General features: G+C 35.9%; 1 protein-coding gene across 10 annotated transcripts in view; it reads right to left on the reverse strand.

Annotated features, from left to right (window-relative positions):
• The window catches only part of LARP1B (La ribonucleoprotein 1B), a 197,198-nt gene that overhangs the window by 76,015 nt on the left and 96,297 nt on the right, over positions 1-24,886 (reverse strand). For all 10 annotated transcript variants that reach the window (XM_035292958.3, XM_035292959.3, XM_035292963.3 and 7 more), the window contains one exon: positions 11,434-11,557. In XM_035292958.3, coding sequence (XP_035148849.2) covers positions 11,434-11,557 — 124 coding nt within the window. The remainder of the gene's footprint in view (positions 1-11,433; positions 11,558-24,886) is intronic.

Below are 24,886 nucleotides of genomic sequence, written 5' to 3' on the forward strand. Positions count from 1 at the left end.
AGAAGAAAAGGCTAATAAACTTGAAGAGAGGAATAAAAGTTACCTAAAACAAAAACAGAGTAAAAGGACTGAAAAACAATAACAAAACAACAAAACAGAGCATTAGTGAAGTATGGGACAACTTCAAGTGCCCTAATATAAATTATACATGTAACTGGAGTCTTGAGAGAAAGAAAAAAAGAACAGGAAAGCATTGTTAATTTTATTTATTTACTTTTTTAAGACAGGGTCTCACTCTGTCACCTAGGCTGGAACGCAGTGGTGCAATCTCAGCTCACTGCAACCTCTGACTCCTGGGTTCAAGTGAACTGCTCTAAAAGAATTGCTAAACAGAGTATTTCAGACAGTAGAAATGGTAACAGAAGGAAATCTGAAACATCACAAATAGAGGAACAGCAAGATAAACGGTAAAGGTCTGGATAAATATAATAGACTATTCTCCTTTTTAGTTATTTAAAACATGCTTGAAAGTAAAAAATAAAACATTGGCGGACTTTTTAACATATGAAGATATAATATATAAGACAATTATTACATCAAGAAATTTCAGCTGAGTGTGGTGAATCACGCCTATAATCCCAGCACTTTCAGAGGCTGAGGGAGGAGAATCTCTTGAGGCCAGGAGTACTAGATCAACCTGGGCAATGTAGCAAGACCTCGTCTCTAAAAAAAATTAAAAACTTAGGTGGGCATCATGGCATGCACCTGAAGTTCTACCTACTCAGAAGGCTGAGGTGGTAGGATTGCTTGAGCCCAGGAGTTTGAGGCTGCAGTGAGCCATGATTGCGCCACTTCACTCCAGCCTTGGGAATAGAGTGAGACCCTCTCTCTTGGGGTGGAGCTGGTGGGGAGAGAAAGGAAAAAACAGTTTCTACATTCTTATTGAAATAGCAAAATACTGATTCCAAACAAACTGAAAAGTATATGTTTTGTAATCCCTAGAGCAATCACTAAAAACATTATACAAAAAAAGATATATATGTCCAAATTCACAGTACATAAATTGAAATGTAATGGAAAACGTTACAAATAACACAAAGAAGGCAGAAAATAGGCAACAGAAGCAAAACAAAAAAGAAACCAGAAAATAAATAATAAGACTGGCCTAAATCCGAACATACCAACAACTACATTAGTTTAAACGCACCAATTAGAAGACATATTGTCAGAATGAATAAAAAACATGACCTAACTATATGCTAGCTATAATAAATTTTCTTCAAATATAATGATATAGATAGGTTAAAAGTAAAAAGTTGGCAAAAGATACATCACATACCATGAGAGATTAATGAAGAAAGCTGGAATGGCTATATTAAAATCAGACAAACTAAATTTCAAAGCAAACAAGGACAACATATATGAATAAAAGGGCCAATTCACCAAGATGACACAATATACCAATGACCAATAGGTGAACTAACAAAAGAGCTTCTAATTAAATGAAGCAAAACCCAACAGAACTGAAATAGGAAATAAACAAATCTGCAATTATAGGTGGTGACTTCAACACTCCTCTCTAAGATAGAACCAGTAGACAAAAAATCAACAAAGATATAGAACTCATCAATACCATTAACCAACTGTACAGACAATATGGAACATTCCACTCAAAAATAGTATAATAAACATTCTTCTAAGATGCATATGGTACATTCATCAAGACAGATTATATTGTGGGTGATAAAATTAGCAAATTAATTAAACACAGTTGAAATTTAAAAATTAATTTTAAATTTAAAAATAATGTAAAGTATGTTCTCTGGCTATAATAGAAGTAAACTATATGTCACTAAGATTAATAACAGAAGGGTAACTGAAAAAATTTCAATCATTTGGAAATTAAACCAAATACATTCCTAAATAATTCATATGAAGGAAGTCTCAAAAGAATTTAGAAAATGTTTTGAAAAAAATATAAAAATTAATAAAATGAAACATCAAAATTTGTGGAATACAGCTAAGGCAGTACTTAAATAAAAATATATAGAATTAAGGGCCAGGCTTGGTGGCTCATGCTTATTATCCCAGTACTTTGAAAGGCCAAGGTGGGTAGATCATTTGAGGCCAGGAGTTCAAGACCAGCCTGGCCACTGTGGTGAAACCAGTCTCTACCAAAAATACAAAAATTAGCCAGGTGTGGTGGCACAGGCCTGTAATCCCAGGTACTCAGGAGTCTGAGGCAGGAGAATCACTTGAACCCAAGAGGCAGAGGTTACAGTGAGCTGAGATTGTGCCACTACACTCCAGCCTGGGCAACCCAGCAAGACTCCAAGACACCATCTTAAAATGTGTGTGTGTGTGTGTGTGTGTGTGTGTGTGTGTGTGTGTATTTACATATTCTCTCGCTCTACACACACACACACAGAGAGAGAGAGAGAGAGAATTAAATGCTTGTATCAGAAAAGAAACTCTCAAACCAATAATTTAAACTTCTCCCTTAAAAATTAGAATTCAGCCGGGCACAGTGGCTCATGCCTATAATCCCAGCACTTTGGGAGTCCAAGGCAGGGGATCACCAGAGGTCGGGAGTTAAAGACCAGTCTGACCAACATGGAGAAACCCCATCTCTACTAAAAATACAAAATTAGCCAGGCATGGTGGCGCACGCCTGTAATCCCAGCTACTCTGAAGGCTGAGGCAGGAGAATCACTTGAACCCTAAAGGCAGAGACTGCGGTGACCCGAGACTGCACCATTGCACTCCAGCCTGGGCAACAAGAGCAAAACTCCATCTCAAAAAAAATAAAAATAAAATAAAACATTCCAATAGTTCCAGGCCCAGATGGCATCATTGGGGAATGCTACCAATGTGTAAGAAATAAACAACAATTATACATAAACTCTTCCAAAATACAAAAGAAGGAACACTTACCAACTCATTTTATCGACGCCAGCATTCCTCTGACACCAAAATCAGACAAATAAAATCCAAGACAATGGAAAAAAACACAATATTCCTCATGAATATAGTACAAAGGTTCAAAAAATATAAGCAACCTGAGTCTAACAATATATAAAAGGATAATAAAATAACTAAATGAGGCTTATCCTGAGAATCCAAGACTAGTTCAACATTTGAAAACCAATCAATGCACTTTACAACACCAACAGACTAATTAAGACAAGCCATTTGATATGAGCCACCGAGCCTGCTCCAGAAGATTTTTTTTTTTTGAGACGGAGTTTCGCTCTTGTTGCCCAGGCTGGAGTGCAATGGCACAATCTTGGCTCGCTGCAACCTCCACCTCCCTGGTTCAAGCAATTCTCCTGCCTCAGCCTCCTGAGTAGCTGGGATTACAGGCATGTGCCACCATGCCTGGCTAATTTTGTATTTTTAGTAGAGAAAGGGTTTCTCCTTATTGGTCAGGCTGGTCTTGAACTCCTGACCTTAGGTGATCTGCCTGCCTCAGCCTCCCAAAGTGCTGGGATTGTGGGCATGAGCCACCATCCCTGGCAAGATATTCTTTAAAAATGAAAATATAAGCCCCAGGTTCTGAGAAAATATGTGCAAATTACATGTACATATGTAATAAATGACTTCTTTGCAGAGTAACGAACTCTCAAAGCTCCGTAACAAGAAAACAACCCAATAAAATAAATGTCCAAAGATTTGAGCAAGCACTTTATCAAGCATAAACAGATAGCAAATAAACACATAAAAGGCCGGGAGCGGTGCCTCACGCCTGTAATCCCAGCACTTTGGGAGGCCAAGGTGGGTGGATCACAAGGTCAAGAGAGCGAGACCATCCTGGTCAACATGGTGAAACCCCGTCTCTACTAAAAATACAAAAAATTAGCTGGGCACGGTGGCGCGTGCCTGTAATCCCAGCTACTCAGGAGGCTGAGACAGGAGAATTGCCTGAACCCAGGAGGTGGAGTTTGCAGTGAGCCGAGATCGCGCCATTGCACTCCAGCCTGGGTAACAAGAGTGAAGCTCCGTCTCAATTTAAAAAAAAAAAAAAAAAAAAAAAAAGGTATCCAACAGCATCAGTCACAATGAGATATTACTACTAGATGGGCAAATTTTTCTCTCTTTTTTTTGAGATGGAATTTTGCTCTGTCACCCAGGCTGGAGGGCAATGGCACGATATCGGCTCACTGCCAACTTTCATTCCTGGGTTCAAGCAATTCTCCTGCCTCAGCATCCCGAGTAGCTGGGATTACAGGCATCTGCCACCATGCCTGGCTAATTGGTTTTCTTTTTTTTAAGTAACAATACTAAATGCTGGTGATGATATAGAGCAACTGGACCCCTCATATGTTGTTGGTGAGAATGTAAAATGGCATAGCCACTTTGGAAAAGTTAGTTTCTTAAAAACTTGTACTTACTGTATGATCCAATAGTGCCACTCAAAAGCATTTACCCAAGTGAAATGAAAACATATACTCACATAAAAACTTGTAAGCAAATACTCATAAAACAGGGAAACAACCTATATGCCTTCAAATAATAAGCGGATAAACAGTTTACATGCATGAAATTGAATACTACTTATCACTAAAAAGGTAAGACAAGCAACACACAAAAACATGCATAAATCTGAAATGCGCTATGCTAAATGAAAGAAGGCAGACTCAAAGGCCATATTTTATATGATTCCATTTATATGACATTCTGGAAATGGCAAACTATAGGGACAGAAAATAGAAAACATGCTGCCAAAAACTTGGCCTGGGTTGAATACAAAGAGGCATGGAAAAATTCTCTGGAAGTAATGGAAATGCTCTGTAACTTGACTAGGTGTTGTTTACATGACTGTATTCATCTGTCAAAGTTACCAAAATGATATACACAAACAGTGTGAAACTTACTGAATATAAACTAAATCTTAATTTGTTATAAATATGACCCAAAACTCAGGCAGCAAAAGCAAAAATAAAAAAATGGATTGTATCAAATGGAAAAGCTTCTGCACAGCAAAGGAAACCATCAACAGAGAGAAGAGACAACCTACAGAACAAGAAAAAATATTTGCCAACCACACGTCTGATTAGGAATTATATCCAAAATATATAAGTAACTCAAACAACTCAATAGCAAGAATGCAAATAATCCAATTAAAACATGGGCAAAAGACATGAATAGAAAGAAGACATAACATGCTAACAGGTATATGAAAAGAGCATTGGTACAGCCGTTGTAGAAAACAGTATGGAGATTTGTAAAGAAATTAAAAGAATTACCATATAACCCAACAATTCCTCTTCTGGGTATATACTCAAAGGAAATGAAATCATCACCATAGAAAGATAACTATCTGCCCTTACATGTTCATTGCTATATTATTCACAATAGCCAAAATATAAGATATGGAAACAAATGAAGTATCTTTCCACTGATAAACAGAGAAATAGTGAAGTGTGTGTGTGTGTGTGTGTGTGTGTAATAGAATATAATTCAGCTTTTAAAAAAAGAAGACTCTGCCATTTGCTACAACATGGATGAAACTGGAGGACATTATGCTAAATGAAATAAGTCAGACACAGAAAGAAAAATACTTCATAATGTCATTTATGAATCTTAAAAAAGTAAGTATATAGACTAGATAAAACAGTGGTTACCAAGGGTGGAATGAGGAAGAATGGGGAGATGAAGGTCAAAAAATGCCAAGTTGCAGATATGTAGGATAAGTAAGTCTAGAGATTTAATGTATAACCTGAGGGCAACAGTTAATAATATTATGTTATATTTGGTATTTTTGCTAAGAGAGGAGATTTTAGGTGCTCTTGCCACAATAAAAGGTAACTATATGAGATAATGAATATATTCATTTGCTTAACTATTGTAACTACTGCACTATATATAGATATCAAAACATCACGCTGTATACCTTAAATATATATAATTTTTAAGAAGAAACAAAAAATATAACTGGATATTTTTGTAGGGTGAGCAGAATGAAAGGAGGGAGACAGGCTAGGAGTTTATTACAGTTAACCAAGGAGACAACGATGGTGACTTTTACAGGTTGATAGAAATGGAGAAGGGGAGAAGTGGTTAGATTCTAGATATATTTTAAATATATATGGATATAATTTTACAATAAATAAGACAAGGAATTTAAAAAACAAATAGATCAAAAATGATACAGAAATGTGTGGCCTGTGCAACTAGAAAGATCGGGGGGTAATATTTACAGAGATGTGGAAGTCCAGGGAGAAAAGTCCTTGGAGAGAGATGGGAATTCAGAACTTAGATTCTGGACATAAGAAGTTTAACATACTTATAAAATATACAAGTGGAACTGTTAACCATACAGTTGAATATATGTGTGAAATACAGGATGGAGGTGTGGTCTATACATATTAATTTGATATTCATTAGTATAATAATGCTCTTTAAAACCCATGACACTTGATACTATTATGTGAGGCATTATTGAGGATTAAAAAGAGGAGAAATTTGAGGACTGGGTCCTAAAGCATTCAAATTTTAGAGGTTAGGGAAACAGTGAAGAATTAACAAAAAAGACTCCCTGAGGCAGAATGAGAATGAAGCAAATAAGTGTCCCGGAAGAAAAAAATGTGTTTCAGGACAGAGCAATTAATTTGATCTAATGTTGATGTCAGGTAAGATGAGGATTTATCTGGCCCCTCATATATGGTGATTTCTGGTGGTATTATCAGTATCTGATTTGTGCTGTGGAGGACAGAGGCCTGTTTGGAGCAGGTATAGGGAATAAATAGGAATATAGATATTGAAGACAGTGAAAATCAACATCTTCTTTGGGCCTTACATTCTATATCATAATAGCAATACCAACTCTTTTATATTAGGATCATTCTTTTATACGATTTCCCATCCTTTACCTTCCAATCTTTCTATCTGTTATGACATATAACTTAGCATAGAGTGCATTTTAAAGTCCAACTTATTTTAAGATTAAAATTATCTTTTAATCTGAACATTAATCTCTTCAGCATTTCCTGTCATAGCAATATATTGGGTCAAATTCTATCTTTTTTTCTTTTATTTTTTTGAGATAGTCTTACTCTGTCACCCAAGCTGGAGTGCAGTGGCAAGATCTCAGCTCACTGCAACCTCCATCTTCTAGTTTCAAGCAATTCTCCAGCCTCAGCCTCCCAAGTAGCTGGGATTACAGGCGCTGCCATCATACCCAGCTAATTTTTGTATTTTTAGTACAGACAGGGTTTCACCATGTTAGCCAGGCTAGTCTTGAACTCCTGACCCCATGATCCACCTGCCTCAGCCTCCCAAAATGCCAAGATTACAGGCATGAACCACCACGCCCGGCCCAAATTCTATCTTTTAAATTGTTACTTTATTTATTATAGTTTTCTGTTCATATATTTAAAAACTAGAGATTACAGCAAAGAAAAATTAATAAGTTTGTCTTAAAAAAAAAAACCCACAAAATTTGGCCGGTCCAAGTGCAGTGGTGTTTACAACTAATTGATCACAACCAGTTACAGATTTCTTTGTTCCTTCTCCACTCCCACTGCTTCACTTGACTAGCCTTAAAAAAAAAAAAAAAAAAAAAACCCACAAAATTTATATAGACAGAGTCACTCTGTGGTTCAGGCTGGAGTGCAGTGGCATGAATCTCAGCTCACTGCAACTTCCCCCCAAGCAGGTTCAAGTGATTCTCCTGCTCAGCCTCCCGAGTAGCTGGGACTACAGGTGCATGCCACCATGCCCGGCTTATTTTTGTATTTTTAGTAAAGACGGTGTTTCACCATGTTAGCCAGGATGGTCTCAATCTCCTGACCTTGTGATCTGCCAGCCTTGGCCTCCAAAAGTGCTGGGATTACAGGCATGAGCCACTGTGCCTGGCCAAATTTACGTATAAATTTTAAAACAGAATTGATACACACTCATAACAACCAACTAGACCAATACATAAATTCCAGATGCTAGCAAACACATGTTCAGACCTTCCAGATGGGATTCCCCTACCCTCAGGAATAAATTAATATATTAAATTATTATATTAATAATTCCCTTTGCCTCTCTTCATGGCTCCTATGTGCTATGCATATATCCATGAATTTCATATTTTAGTAATAGCATTACACTGAATGAACGTCTTTGTTCTAGCTTATTTTATACATCCTTTTTATTTTCTTTTTTTTGTTTTTTTTTCTATATTTTTAGATTATCACATTTTGTCATATGTAACATTAGTTCTTTCATTTTCCACTGCTGCCTATTTTTCTTATGTATGAATACACCACATCTTATAATACATTCTACTATAACTGGGCATTTTTTAGTTTTCATTTGCTTTTTTCTATTATAAACAATGATACTACAAACATTCTATTGGTAAACATTTGCAACAATAGCTATTTATTTATTTATTTATTTATTTATTTATTTATTTATTTTTGAGACAGAGTTTCACTCTTGTTACCCAGGCTGGAGTGCAATGGTGCGATCTCAGCTCACTGCAAACTCCGACTCCCGGGTTCAGGCAATTCTCCTGCCTCAGCCTCCCGAGTAGCTGGGATTACAGGCACGCGCCACCATGCCCAGCTAATTTTTTGTATTTTTAGTAGAGACGGGGTTTCACCATGTTGACCACGATGGTCTCGATCTCTTGACCTCATGATCCACCCGCCTCAGCCTCCCAAAGTGCTGGGATACAGCCGTGAGCCACCGCGCCGGCCTTATTATTATTTGTAGAAATGGGGTCTTCCTCTGTTGCCCAGACTGGTCTCAAACTCCTTGGCTCAAGTGATACTCCTATCTTGGCCTCCCAAAGTATTGGGATTACAGGCATAAGCCACAATGACCTGCAATAGTATCTCTTGAAATGAAACTGCTAGGTTATAATATGGTATATCATTATGGTTTTAATGGAAAAATCTCAGTAAAAATAGCATCTTTTCATATTTATTGGCCATTTGGTCTTCCCAAATGTGAAACTGATGTTCATGTTTTGTTTACTACGTTTTCTATTACCGTTTCCTATTTTTCATATTAATTTTTAAGATTTTAGATTTCTATGATACTATTTGTTAATTTCATGCAATGTCAAATTTATCTCATTGGCAACGTGTATTCTTTCTATGATGTACAAAGGAACATACATTCTCAATTTTAAAGTACTCAAATTTAACAAGACAAAAAAATCCAGCAATTGAACTGAACATCCCTAGTGGGACACATTAAGAACTTTAAAGAAAGCTTTAAAGTATGAAGTTTTTTGAAAGTTTAAAGAACTCTAAAAGAAGTTACCTTTCCATATTTATAATAATATTATTCAATGTTATTGTTATTCTGAAACTATTATCTCATAGGATTAGCAAATAAATAATTATGTTACTGTAGTTAGAAACAAAGTTTTTTTTAATATCTAAGTAAAAAGCAATACAATTACAAAATTAAATAAGTGAAAATTCAAAACTAAATTTATAATCTTAAATTTAGACAGAAAATATCAACATAAATACATAATATATTTTTCTCTTTAAAAAATTTCCTAGCTCTTTCTATTCAAAAGGCCTAGGAACAAGGGAAAAGGCTCTGGTACTAACGAATCTCAACCTTGTGTGGGGTGGGAAACATTAAAGTTAACAGTCCAACTCTATTATTAATGAGCAAGAAAATGAAAGGTAGCTTTAGAGCTAAAAGTCAATAAACTGATAACTGGCACAGGTATCAATAATAATAACTATAATAGAATGAAACCCATCTCATGTATTTATCAGCTCACAATGATCCTTTAAAAACAAACAAAAACTTCATTAGTCACCATCGAAGAATGTTAAGGAACAAGGTATTACTTTGAAACTAGTAAACTAAGGGAAATAATTCACTTTCCTGTAAAAACTCTATATCAGAACAAACAAATTCTGAGGAAAGGTCTCTTTTTTTTTTAAATTATAGACTAAGCATAATTGGGAGAAAGTTCTCTTTATAAAAGTATTCTACCTATTAAAGTAAGAAGTAAAGATTAAAAATAGAATCATCACTATTTTGCAATTCCTAGTAAAATAAAAGCTTCACTCACTGATCATCAATGACTACTAACATTACAAAGAGAGACAATAGAACATTGTGTATTTCCTAATAGTATTCAATACTACATATGACATATTCTTACAGAGATTTAAGTATTAATCTAATCGAGCCTCTATGTTGGACTAACAGAGACAATTCAGGACCAGAAAACAGGTTAAATGAAACTATGGGGATGTAATCAGCAAAATTCAGAATGTGAGAGACTATAGAACAACCCAGTTTCTTCAATAGTAAATTGCAAGGACTAATAAATTATAAGGCAAAAAAATTGTAGAAACCTGTAGACTAAAAAAGACATATCACTCTATTGCAATCCATTTGAAGAAACTGGGAAAAAAAAAGATGAATGAGGAAATCTGAACACTAACTAGATATTTAACATTAAGAAATTACTGTTAATTTTAGATATGATAATGTCCTGCTACTTATTTGTTAAAAGATATAGCCCTTGTCTTCTTAAAGACACACACACAGAAATATTTAGAGATTAAAAAAATATGAATCATATGATAATTTATTTAAAAATAATCCAGAGAGAGGTATAGGGAGCGACTAGAGTTGAGATGAAGCAAAATTAGTTATGAGATGATTAAGTGTAACACGTACATGGGGTTTCATTATAAAATTCACTGTATAACCCAGCGCAGTGGCTCACGCCTGCAATCCCAGCACATCGGGAGGCTGAGGCAGGCGGACCATGAAGTCAGGAGATAGAGACCATCCTGGCAAACACGGTGAAACCCTGTCTGTACCTGAAATGCAAAGAAAAATTAGCCAGGTGTGGTGGCATGCACCTGTAGTCCCAGATACTCGAGAGGCTGAGGCAGAAGAATTGCTTGATCCCAGGAGGCGGAGGTTGCCATGAGCCAAGATCGTGGCATTGCATTCCAGCCCGGCAACAGAGTGAGACTCCATCTCAACAACAACAACAACAACAAAAATTCACTCTGTCTTTGTATATGTGTGATGCTTTTATAAAACTTTTTTTTAACCACCTTCAGAAACAGATGATAACAAAATCAGTTATAGTTGTCTGAAATGTCAGATTCAATTTATGGATCTCTCAATGTATTTACTTACACTCTCACAGAGAGCTAAGCCCTTAAAACAAAAGAATGACTCTACTGCATTCTAAGGATCAGTGAGTGGGTGAAAATTTTTATTTTGAGAAGAGAAACATTCCCAGCAATCTCAAAATCACATCAGATACATAAAGAACCAACCAATTCTGCCTACTTCTAAGTAAGCATCTGGCTTTGAGCATAATCTGATGTTATAATAGAAGTTCACCAAAGGATAAATTAAAAGTTGAGTTTTAAAATTTTAGCATTTTACCAGATACCTAATGATTTTCCACAAATAAAGAAAAAAAAGTAGCAATCTTTAAAAACAGCTCAGAACTGCTTTAATACTATTCAGACACACAAAAGCAGATTTACATACCTTGCCTGGACTGTGAAGGTGTTACTGGAACTTCTTGGTTTGGCTCAAAAGGAAGTTCAGGTGTTAGGTTTTCAAACTGCTCTTTACTAATGAGATTTAGCTTCTTAAAGTTCTCAACTTCTTGCTGAAGTAGAATGGAGGAATCTAATTACTAAACTGGCTAACAGAGTAACCAACAGACAATAATTATACCAACCTCAAAAAAATGAACTTCTAAAACAGGGATTAATTACAATGGGGCGAAAAAGATGTTCTAATAAAGAATCTAGCATTATACTTAATAATAACATTCAGAATCTAAGAGGCATAAAAAACCCTAAATTATTATGACTATTTTATAATTAAAAAACATTATAAGAGCACACATACTAATCATTATTTATTGAGCATTTACATACAAGACTACCAGGTATTACAGAAGTTACAAAGTAATATAATATGTATTCCCTACCAGTAAGGAATTTATATGTTAGATGAAAATAAAGAAATGAACATATAAAAATGAGTTATATTAGGTAGTATATGAAAAGCAATATTGGTATAATTAAGATCATCAGGAAGCCATCAGAGGAGAGATGGGACAAAAGCAGCTCTTGAAGGATGTGAATTTAGAGAAAGAAAGAAACATTCTAAATAGGTAATGTGAGCAAAGATAAGAAGCTTGGAAAAAGCAATGTGTTTATTAGAAAGCAATTGAGTGAATGAGAAAATCTGGGTAGAACCAGTGACCAAGAAGCCTGATGAGGAAGTTGAAGAAAACTACTAGAAGACCTTTAATACTAGGTCAAGAAGATTTCACTTCATTTTATAATGGGATGCATATGACAAAGATAAATCTGGATGGGCCCTGGATAGCTGCAGCAAAGAGACTCAGTCGGTTTGAGTTGTTAGCTCAAAGGAAGAATCCATCCCTGTATCTGGGGTTCTGAAGGCTTCCTCTTTGTAACTATTACATAGTCACTTAGGTGTTTCCAGCCCCGCTCTACAAATGTGTGGAGCATTACAGAGGGTAGAGGTCACTCTCTACTGGAAGTTCACTTGGCCACAAGGGCATAAAGACCCTCTATGCCTGGCCTAAACTGTGAGATAAAAAAGGAGTTTGAGGGACTGCTTATACTCTACTATTTCTTCTAAGTTTTTCCCAATAAAACCCTATACCACATCTATGCCACATGGTACTAATGGGTACATGAAACTTTACAGGGCAATGTTCAAAGAGGGTTTAAGCAAATAAAAAAGATAACATAAATATTTGTCAGATTGAAGCAAATTTAAAACAGGAAGCAAATTAAATATCATTACAAAATAGTTGTAGTAACTTGCTCTTAATAACCGAATAATCTTTTCCTCTGTCTTCAAAGATGAATAGTCACTTGTCAGCTCAAACCATTTATTAGATCCCGATGTTAGCCTTTTAGATTATGATCTTTTTTCACTAAAGTATCTTTAATTACATCAAAATGTATATTTATCAACATTTCTTCCTCAAAAGTTTTCAATAAGCTCTTCAAGCTAAATCAAAATCACTGCTCACTCCTCTTGTCCCTTACATTGCTACAGAGCTCAATATTAGCAACACCCAATTCGATAAATAATTATTGTATGTTTACCATATGCCAGAGATAAATAACACAATACTACCCTGATGAAACATAAGTTGTGTATGTTTTTGTTTAGTTTTTATTTTTAACTAATTCATTAATGTATAACTTACACACACACATACAGAAGTGTACAAATCATAAGTATACATCTCAATGAGTAATCAAAGATGAACAGACTTAAGTAATCACTATTCAGGTAAAGCAATTACTAGCACCCTGGAAGTTTCCTTTTCATGTCCCTTCTGATCCGGATCTCCTCTTTCTCCCCAAAAATAACCGATACACTGACTTCAATACATAGGTGTTTTGGATGTTTCTGAACTTTACAAAAATTGAATTATAGTGTATGGTTTCTTTTATGCAAAATTATGTATGTGAGACTAATCTATTTAAGTGCATGTAATCACACTCTGTGGCTCTACAACAGAGACCAGCAAACTACAGGCCCAAAGGCTAAAGTCTGTTTTTATAAATGGCTATTTTGGAACATAACTACAACCATTTGTTTACATATTGCCTATGACTGCTTCATTGCTACAACTGCAGAGTTAGGTAGACAATGTATGACCACAGACGATGTAGGACACACAAAGTCTAAGATATTTACTACATAGCCCTTTACAGAAAATGTTTTTCTACCCTTGCTCTACTCTACTATATGAATACAGTGTTATTTTTTTAAGAAATCCATTCTACTATTGCTGAGCATTTGGGTCCTGTCTCAGATTATAGCTATTACAAACAAATTCCTATAAATATGCTTTTACAAAAACTTCTTTTGGTGAATGGGACCCAAATTTTTGTTGGATATTTACTTAGAAGTGGAATTGATGAATCGGCACTAGGTTTCTATTTAACCTTAGTAGAAGATGCCAGTATTTCACAGTGACTGTACCTATTTATATCCCCATAAGCAGTATATTGAAGTTCCTATTGATCAATATGTGCACCAACACTTGGTATTTTCAGTCTCAAATTTTAGCCATTTGAACAAGAATGAACCCTAATGTAAACTATAAACTTTTAGTGGAATGATGCATTTAGATAGGTTCATCAACTGCAAAAAATGTACCACTGTGGTGGGGGATGTTGACAATAGGGGAGGCTGTGCTTGTGTGGGGGAAGAGGATCTACAGAAAAATCTATCTTCTGCTCAATTTTACTATGAATCTAAAACTGCTCTAATAAATGTGTGATTCCATCATGTAACATTCTCAAAATGAAAAAAAAGTATAGAGATGAAGAACAGATTAGTGGCTGCCAGAGGTTAGGGATAGTGGAGGTGAGGGAGGTGGGTGAGACTCTTATAAAGGGGTAGCACAGGGAGAACTTTGTGGTAATAATACAGTTCAGTGTCTTGACTGTGGTGGTAGATAAATCTACACGATAAAATGGCACAAAACTATACATATGCATTTGTGATAAGAAATAGCTACTTTCTGGTTTTAATATTATACTACATATTTCTTTTTTCTTTTTTTCTCTAAAGACAGGGTCTTGCTCTGTTGCCCAGACTGGAATGTAGTGGTACAATCACAGCTCACTGCAGCCTTGAACTCCTGGGCCCAGGTGATCTTCCCACCTCAATTTATAGCTGGTACTAAAGGTGCATGCCACCATGATTGGCTAATTTTTTTTTTTAAGAGATGGAGTCTCCCTATGTTGCCCACACTGGTCTTGCAATCCTCCTGCCTCAGCCTCCAGAAAAGCTGGGATTACAGGCATGAACCACCTTGCCCAGCATTGTGCTATAGTTATATAAGATGTATATAGTGTTATTAAGATGTGACCTTTGAAGGGAAGTGAGTGAAGGGTACACAGAACCTCTCTATTTTTGCAACTTCCTATAAATCTATAATTATCCCAAAATGAAAATTCAGAAAAAGTTTTTAATGTAGTCATCCTGGTAGTCATCCATATGTTTTATCTCATTGTAGCTTAATTTGTATCTCTCTGATAACTAGTGAGGCTGAAAACCTTGAGTATATTTGCTGATTTGAATAGCTTCTTCTGTGAGGTGATTATTCAATTCTATTGCTCATTTTTCTATAGGGTTGTCTTTCTTTTATTGATTTGTAAGAGTTCTTTTTGATTTTTGAGATGGCGTCTTACTCTGTTGCCAGGCTGGGGTGCAGTGGCGCAATCTCAGCTAACTGCAACTTCTGCCTCCCGGTTCAAGAGATTCTCCTGCCTCAGCCTCCCGAATAGCTGGGACTACAGGTGCATGCCACCACACCCAGTTAATTTTCGTATTTTTAGTAGAGACAGGGTTTCAAGTTGGCCAAGATGGTCTCGATCTCCTGACCTCATGATCTGTCTGCCTCAGCCTCCTTAAGTGCTGGGATTACAGGCATGAGCTACCGCACACAGCCGTAAGAGTTCTTTATAAAATGTTGTAAATATCTTTTGACACTTTTTAACTTGATTTTTTATTCTCTTATACTATCTTGATGAAAAGAAGTTCTTAATTTTAATGTAATGGAATTTATCAGTCATTTCTTTTGTTTCCTGTCCAATAAGTCTTCCCTACCCAAATATTATAGCTATTACTTCTATAATTTTTATTATTTTGTGTTTCATATTTAGATCTATAATTCATCTGGAATTGACTTTTGTGTATGATATGAAATAAGAATGTGTACTTTAAAAGAATGTGTGTTCAGCAGATGCTGGATGCAGTGTTTCATTATATCAATTAAGTCAAGCTCCTAAACTGTGTTCACATTTTCTATAACCTTACAGATTTTTTGGTTCTAATTGCTCCATCTAAATATTTCGTAAGAAAGGTGTGTTAAAATCTCCCACTATTATTATGAATGCACCTGTTTGCCTGTAAATTTTATGTATTTTGAAGCTACATTATTAGACAAACACAAATTTAGAAATATCATATCTTTTGAAGCAATGAAACTTGTCATGATTATAAAATATCTATCTTTATATCTTGAATAATTTTTGCCTTAAAAACCTACTTTGCCTAATTATCAATAAAGTTATACCAGCTCTGTTGTGTTTAATGTCAATATTTATTTAAATATACACACATATTTACCCTTCCCACTGCTCTTCATTTCTTCCTGCATCTCCAAGCTTCTTTCTGGAATCATTTTCCTCTGCCTGAAAAATTCTCTTTAGTACTTTCTTTAAAGCAGATCAGCTGAAAATAAATTTTCATAGTTTTCATTTCTCTGATAATATCTCTATTTTAACTCCATTTTATACAGGTTTATTTAGAACTTTATTTTACATCTCATAAAATTCACCTATTTTAAGTATACAATTCCATTGTTTGTTTAACTTTATTCTTGAACACTATTTTCCTTTTCTTTCAGGCACAGTAACTATAACATCCCTTTGTTTCCTCATCTCCATTATTTCTAATGAGAAGTTAGCTGTAAGTCTTAGCATTAATGCTTGTAAAGTGGTATGTCCTTTTTATCCAGCTTTTGTTTTCAGCTGTTTTGTAATGATGGTCTTGATGAGGTTTTCTTTGTATTTATCTTCTTTGAAGTTTTTAGGACTAGAATCTGTCCTTTGGTGTCTTTCATTAGTTTTGGTAAATTCTTAGCCATAATCTCTTCAAATGTTACTTATGCTTTATTTTCCCTCTCTTCCCCCTTTGGAATATCCAATGATATGTGTTAGACTTTTTTTACTCTATCTCCCATGTCTCTAACAAACTTTTCTGTATTTTCCATCTTTTTGCTCAATGCTTCACTCTGTATTTTTCTTTTGATCCATCTTCCAGTTTAGTAATTCTCTTTTCACTGTAGTGATCTACTGTTAAGCCTATCCACTGCATTTGGTTATCATATTTTTCAGTTCCAAAATTTCCACTTGATTATATTTTAAAGTTTTTGGTTCTGTACTGAAATTCTCCATCTTATCTTTTATTTTTTAAACTTATTAAAAATAAAGTCTGCTTGATACCTCTATTTTCTGGATCACTAGGGGTCTCTTTCTATTTTCTGTTATTTCTTTTGTTTTCTTTCCTATCATATCATATTGTCTTCTGATATTCCTGATTATTTTTTGAGGATCAGACATCATTACTAAAAGTTGGAAACCTAAGATGATGATATAATCCTACAGAAAGGACTCTGATTCAGGCAGATGGTTAGAAGCATCAGCATGTTGATCAAATAAAAGATGAAAACAATTTAGAAACTGACCCTACTGAAAAAGCAGGTGTTTTCCAATTTCACCCTAATTTCTAGGATATAGCCCTTCAAAGTTCCCAAAACCTGGAAGGTTTACTGGAAGTCCCTCTGTAGTTTCTGTACTCCAATTTTTGTTCCCTCCTAGTCTTAGGAGTTTTTAAGAAGAGTCTCTTTTTAGTTTCAGTAACTTCTTTTGGAACTGGCAGATGCCTCTGAGGGAAATGAAGACCCAAATGCCAGCCTTATTTCTCTAGGTTTCCTTCTTTTTCCAGATTTTGACCACATGATGCTTTACTGTCTTGGCCTTCTACTGTGCCTTCACGCAGAGTTTTTAAACCTACTTTTTCAGTTATTCTCAGCAATAGGGTTGATCTGAATTACACAGTCTACTACAACTGTATGTACAACCAAAGCCTAATTTTTGTTTTTGTTTTGTTGTTATTGCTTTTAATAAATTTATACCTTGCCTTATTCAAAAAGGTACCAACGTAATTTAATAATCTAATAGATATAAAAAAAAAGTTGTAGGCCAGGTGCAGTGGCTCACACCTGTAATCCCAGCACTTTGGGAGGCCAAGGCAGGTGGATCACCTGAAGTCAAGAGTTCAAGAGCAGCCTGGTCAACATGGCAAAACCTCATCTGTATTAAAAATCCAAAAATTAGCCAGGCGTGGTGGCAGGCACCTGTAATCCTAGCTACTCAGGAGGCTGAGGCAGGAGAATTGCTTGAACCCAAGAGGCAGAGGTTTCAGTAAGCCGAGACCATGTCATTGCACTCCAGCCTGAGCAACAGACCAAAAACTCTGTCTCAAAAACAAAAAATTGTAAACAGATTACAATTTAGTACAAGTCAAAAACAGACACATATGTGGCACAAAGGTAGAATAGGAGAATAATTTTTCTGGGCATGAGCATAAAATTTATCAAATAAGAATTTCCTAGAAATCAACTTGTAAACCTCTAGATCCAGGTCGGCAATGTCTCTCTCATTGCTTGATTTCCTTCCTTCCCTTCCCTCCCTCCCTCCCTCCCTCCCCGCTTCCTCCCTTCCTTCCTTCCTTCCTTCATCCCTTCCTTCCTCCCTACCATCCTTCTTCCCTCCCTTCCTGCCTTCCTCCCCCCCACAAAAAAAAAAAAAAAAAAAGAATTTCCTGGAAGAATAATACCTTAACTGGGGTTTATCCACTAAAAGAGAAGGAGTTTGACAAGTAAACAATATGAAAAGCCATTGTGGGCACAGGAAATAGCACATGCAACTTGGTATTTATGGATATGAATTTTAAAGCTGAGAGCAACAGCACAATAAAGATATGTAAAAACCAAATCAATAATTCATAAATTTTTGCTTGCCAAAGAATTTGAACTTTATCCTGAAGGCAGTGAGGAACAACTGAATAGAATCAACAAAAACAGAAACAATCATATTTATATTTTAGAATGATGAAGAATGGCATTCTTTTCCTTGGAATCATTTACTTTGAAAATAATGTCAGCCTGAAACTACTGACGGCCACTGTTGCTCCCACATAAAGAAAGCATAACTGAAAATGAAGCTAACACACAGGAAAGCATACCAAAAAAATGGGGTAAAGAAAAGCAAAATCATTCTTTGGTGTCTTACAGAAAGCCTTGCCTGAAATCAAGAACTGCTTCTTGGACTTGCATTAAATTATCTTATTTGCTAGGGGAAAAAAATGAAATGAGAAATGAGAAGGAAAGACTACTCTGACAAGAGTAAAGCTAGAAAGAGAATGAAATAGACCCAAGAACATCCTATAAACTTCTATAGAGAGATGATACATGGCAGTAAGAATGAATGTGAGAGGACTAATAGGACCTACTGACAAATTGCATGTTAGAAGTTAGGATAAGTTGATGGGGATTCCTAAGGCATCCAAGCAAAATAAAAAATAGAGGAGACAGGTTTGGGGAAGGTTTTCTTTCATTTTTTAAAATGGGAGATAGAATATTAAAAAGATGCCTATGAAACATAACAGGAGAATTTAATAGGCTACTGGTAGGTAATGTAGTTCTAGAGTCCCACAAAAACACAAGGGAGTCTTTAGCATACAGTTAATAAATAAAAACCCCAAACCTAAGAATAGAATCTATCATTTTTGGAGAAGTTCTCAAAACAATAAGAGAAGAAGGCAAGGGATAAACCAGGAAAGACCACATTTAAAAGGTGAACCAGCTGGGCTCAGTGACTCAGGCCTGTAATCCCAGCATTTTGGGAGGCCGAGGTGGGTGGATCATGAGGTCAGGAGTTCGATACCAGTCTGTCCAATATGGTGAAACCTCATCTCTACTAAAAATACAAAAATTAGCTGGGTATGAGGGTGACTGCCTATAGCCCTAGCTACTCAGGAGGCTGAGGCAGAACAATCACTTGAACCCGGAAGCAGAGGTTTCAGGGAGCTGAGATTGCACCACCACACTCCAGCCTGGGTGACAAAGCGAGACTCCATCTCATAAATAAATAAAAGTAAAAAATAAAAAGCAAACCAAGGCAGGGCGTGGTGGTTCATGCCTGTAATCCCAACACTTTGGTAGGCAAGTGGATCCACCTGAGGTCAGGAGTTCAAGACCAGCCTGGCCAACATAGTAAAACCCTATCTCTACTAAAAATACAAAAAATTAGCTAGGTGTAGTGGCAGGCGCCTGTAACCCCAGCTACTCGGGAGGCAGAGGGAGGAGAATTACTTGAACCTCGGAGAGAGAGCTTGCAGTGAGCAAAGATTGCACCATTGTACTCCAGCCTGGATGACAAGAGCAAAACTCCCATCTCAGAAAAAAAAAAAAAAAAAAAAAAATTATAAACGTAAAACTGTAAAATAATACATTCTGTTATGTAAGTTTTATCACAATCAAAAAACAAAGAAAAAAGAAAGCAAGCAAGAAGACCACTTTGTTGTGCCATAAAACATAAATGTGCTAAACAGATGAGGTCATGCTGATTATAAGCAGGAGCCATCTTAAGAGGGCTTTAACCTGCCTAGGTTTGAGATATTCTGAACATCAAAATGAACAAGGACAAGAATGGACAGAAATCTATGCTGGAGTCCATACTAGCACTAAAAAGGGAGAAAATTTAAATATTAATATAAAAAATGAAGTGGAGAGGAAAGTTCTTTATAGAAGAATACTACCAGACATACAGGGAATAACAAATTTAAAAATCACTATCTTCTAGTAAGCATAATAGCTGATTCAAGCAAAAATCATCAATGGACACTAAAATATTAAATAAAGACTGTTTGCAAACAGAGTTTTAAAATATCACTCCAAGGGTCATTTGTTAATTACAAAGAAGAAAAGGTACATTTACAGTGAGCAAATCTAGTAGACATCATCAAAACCAACTGACCAAATCACCAATTCTAACCATATCAAATGCTGTAAGTAACATCACATGTCTCTGGAGAGCATACACTGAACAGGGCACATTGCTATTTAATGTTCTTGTCAAAAATACTTAACCTGGCCAGGCATGGTGATTCATGCCTGTAACCTCAGCACTTTGAGAGGCCAAGGTGGGTGGATCACTTGAGGTCTGAAGTTTAAGACCAGCCTGGCCAACATGATGAAAACCTGTCTCTACTGAAAATATAGAAAATTAGCCAGACATAGTGATGCATGCCTGTAATCCCAGCTACTGGGAGGCTGAGGCAGGAGAATCACTTGAACTTGGGAGGCAGAAGTTGCAGTGAGCTGAGATCACACAACTGCACTCCAGCCTGAGTGACAGAACAAGACCCTTTCTCAAAAAACAAAAAAAGAAAAAAAAAAAACTTAATCTGAAGCTAATCAGCTAATCATATAAAGATAATGTGCAAATCCAAACAGAAGGACAAAATAACTGGCCTAAACTCCTGAAAAATATCAATTTCATGAATAGCCAAAAAGGAAAAAAAAAAAAGACACAACAGTTCTAAATGAAAGAACATTAAAATTATATGACTCTTAATGCAATGTGTGATTTCTGGCTGGAACTGACTTAGAAAAAAATTAATTATGAAGGACAACTGAGACAACTGGAGAAATGTAAATATAAACTGCATATTCAATAATAGCATGCTATCAATGTTAAAATTCTTGTGTTTTTAACATTGATAGCATGCTATTATTGAATATAATCTAATATTATTGAATATAATCTTGTGATGGAGAACAAGTACGTTCCATTAACAGAAGTAGGCTTCAGAAGGTGGATGATAAGAAACTTCTGTGAGTTAAAAGAACATGTTCTAACCCAATGCAAACAAACTAAGAACTTTGAAAAAAGGTTTGACAAAATCCTAACAAGAATAGACAATTTAGAGAGGAAAACAAGTGAATTAATGGAACTGAAGAATACAATGCGAGAACTCACGAAGTATGCACAGGTTTTAACAGTAAAATTGATCAAGCAGAAGAAAGGATATCAGAGGTTGAAGACCAACTTAATGAAATGAAATGAGAAGATAAGATTAGAGAAGAAAGAGTAAAAAGGAATGAGCTAAGTCTCCAAGAAATATGGGACTATGTGAAAAGACCTAACTTACGTTTGATAGGTGTACCTGAATGTTATGAAGAGAATGAATCCAAGCTGGAAAATATTCTTCAGGATATTATTCAGGAAAACTTTCCTAACCTAGTAAAGCAGGACAATACTCAACTCCAGATAATACAGAGAACACCACAAAGATATTCCTCAAGTAGAGCAACTCCAAGACACATAATCGTTAGATTAACCAGTGTTGAAATAAAGGAGAAAATTCTAAGGGCAGCTAGAGAGAAGGGTCAGGTTACGCATAAAGGGAAGCCTAACAGACTCACAGCAGATCTCTCAGCAGAAATCCTACAAACTAGAAGAGAGTAGGAGTCAATATTCAATATTCTCAAAGAAAAGAATTTTCAACCCGGAATCTCATATCCAGCCAAACTGAGCTTTATAAATGAAGGAAAAATAAAATTTTTCACGAACAAGCAAGTACTCAGAGATTTCACCACCACCAGGCCTGCTTTACAAGAGCTTCTGAAAGAAGCACTATATACAGAACAGAACAACCAGTATCAGTCATCCCAAAAACTTACCAAAAGGTAAAGAGTATCTCCATAATAAAGAATCTATATAAACGAATGGGCAAATAGCCAGCTAGCATTAAATGACAATATTAAACTCACAAATATCAATATTAATCTTAAATATAAATGGATTAAATGCCCCAATCAAAGACACAGAAAGGAAAATTGAATAAAAACTCAAAACCCATTGGTACACTGTATCCAGATCCATCTCATAAGCAAGGACACACAAAGACTCAAAACAAAGCTTTGGTAGAAGACTTACCAATCAAATGGAGAGCAAAAAAAAAAAACAACGGGAGTTATAACTTTCCTCTCTGACAAAATAGACTTTAATTGTAACAAAGACTAAAAGAAACAAAGAAGGGCATTATATAATGGTAAAAGGATCAATACAACAATAGGAGTCAATGATCATAAATATAGATGCACCCAATATAGGAACACCCAGATACATAAGACAAGTTCTCAATGACTTATAAAGAGACTTGGACTCCTGCACAATAATAGCAGGAGACTTTGACACCACATTGTTAGTATTCGACGGATCAATGAAATAGAAAATTAACAGGGACATTTATGATTTGATCTCAGACCTGCAACAGGTAAATTCAGTGAATATCTATAGAATTCTTCACCCCAGGTCCACAGAACATACATTTTTCTCAGTATCACATTACACCTATTTTGAAAGTGACCACATAATTAGAAGTAAATCATTCTTCAGCATTTGCACAGCATTTCACAGACTTAAATGAAATATTGGTTGGCTGTTTGTTATTTTCTTCCCTTATTCCTTCCTGTCTCTGCTGATAAGTACAATTATCAGCATAAAAGAGGTTTTTAATACCTATTTTTAGACTGCATTCCAGCCTGGGCAATAGAGCAAGATTCCTGTTCTCTCTCCCCCTTTCCCTTTCTCTTTTTTTCTTTTAAAAAAATAAAAAGAAGCACATACAAGAGTTTTCAAACCAAGTACCAAAATTAACAGTATGTGCCTGAACTGTAAGGAAGAAAATTGATATAATGAATTAACTAAGTGTTCAATGAAGAGAACCTAAATATATGTGGCATTTATTCAATATATCCATATTCACCAATTATCTTACATGAAAATGTTCTTTCTTCACATAGGGCCTATGTGCAGCAGTAAAGGGTTAACTCAGCAGACCTGAGCCATCCAAATGCTGCACATTCCAAAAGTCTTCGGGACTGGCCCCTGACTTCTAGGAAGTAACCTTTGGGCCACTGCAATATCCACCTGATAACAGTATCTTGGTATACCTGGGGCTTTGGCCATGCCAGGTAGTTAATGCTAACAGTATGATTTATGGTGAATATCTGTCTGCCTGGGGCCTCGGGCTACGCTGTATTAGGTTTGACCTCTGGAGGGGAAGGGAAAAAGAAGGGCTGGAGACTCAGTAGCTAAGGTCAGTCACTTGGATGCTCCATGCCTATGTGACTGACTCACAATAAAAACCCTTAACACCAAGGCTCAGGTAAACTTCCCCGGTTGGCAATACTTGCCCATGTTGCCATGTATCATTGCTGGAGAATTAAAAAAAAAAAAAATTCTTGTGTTTTTGATAATTGTGGTTATGTAAGAGAGTGTACTTGTTTTTAGGAGATACTTGCTGACATACTTTAGGATGAGTTGACATAATGTCTGCAACTAACTCTTAAATGATTCAGAAAAAAATGCACATATATGCATCTCTATATATTATACATAGAAAAAAGGAAATACAGTAAGATGTTTGCTGAATCTAGGTGAACAATATACTGGCATTACTCATATGTATGTAACTTTTCTGAAGGTTTGAAATATTTCAAAATGAAGACTTGGAAAGAATAAAATACAGATGTGCATTACAGATAACAGAAAAATGTTCATAACATTAAGTGAGAAAATTTCCTTGTCTTTCAAACTATACATTTCTCTGCAACTCATACTGGTCTGACTAGAAAGAAAGGAAGTTTAAGCAACAAGGATTTCCCTTCAGCCAAATTTCTTGAAAGAACCCTTGGTGTTTTAAATGTCTCACTTCCTATTCATGCCAATGTGAATTACAGTCTGGTGATAGGTTCAAGGTGGTCAGCAGTAAGGGATATATATATACATATTTTTCCCCCCCCAGACGAAGTCTCACTGTGTCACCCAGGCTGGAGTGCAGTGGTGCAATCTTGGTTCACTGCAACTTCCACCTCCCAAGTTCAAGCAATTCTTCTTGCCTTAAAGTAAGAAGCCAGTGGGGGGAAAAGATGAAAGCTGGTTGGGTGCATTGGCACATCCATAATTCCATCTCTTCAGGAGGCTGATGTGGGAGGATTACTCAAGGACTGGAATTCAAGAACAGCATGAGCAACATAGCAAGACATTGTCTCCACAAAAAATTAGTCAGGTATGGTAACACATGCCTGTAGTACCAACTACCAGGTAGGCTGAGACAGAAGGCTCCCTTGAGCCCAGGAGTTCAAGGCTGCAGTAAGCTATGATCTCAGCACTGCATTTTGGTCTAGGCACAACAGAGTGAGACCCTGTCTGAAAATAAATAAATAAATAAAGCTATAGTTGAGATAGAATATGTCTCTTTATGAGTCATAATCTCAGACACTATTTAT

Source organism: Callithrix jacchus, chromosome 3 (assembly GCF_049354715.1).
Source record: "Callithrix jacchus isolate 240 chromosome 3, calJac240_pri, whole genome shotgun sequence".
Taxonomy (NCBI): Eukaryota; Metazoa; Chordata; class Mammalia; order Primates; family Cebidae; genus Callithrix; species Callithrix jacchus.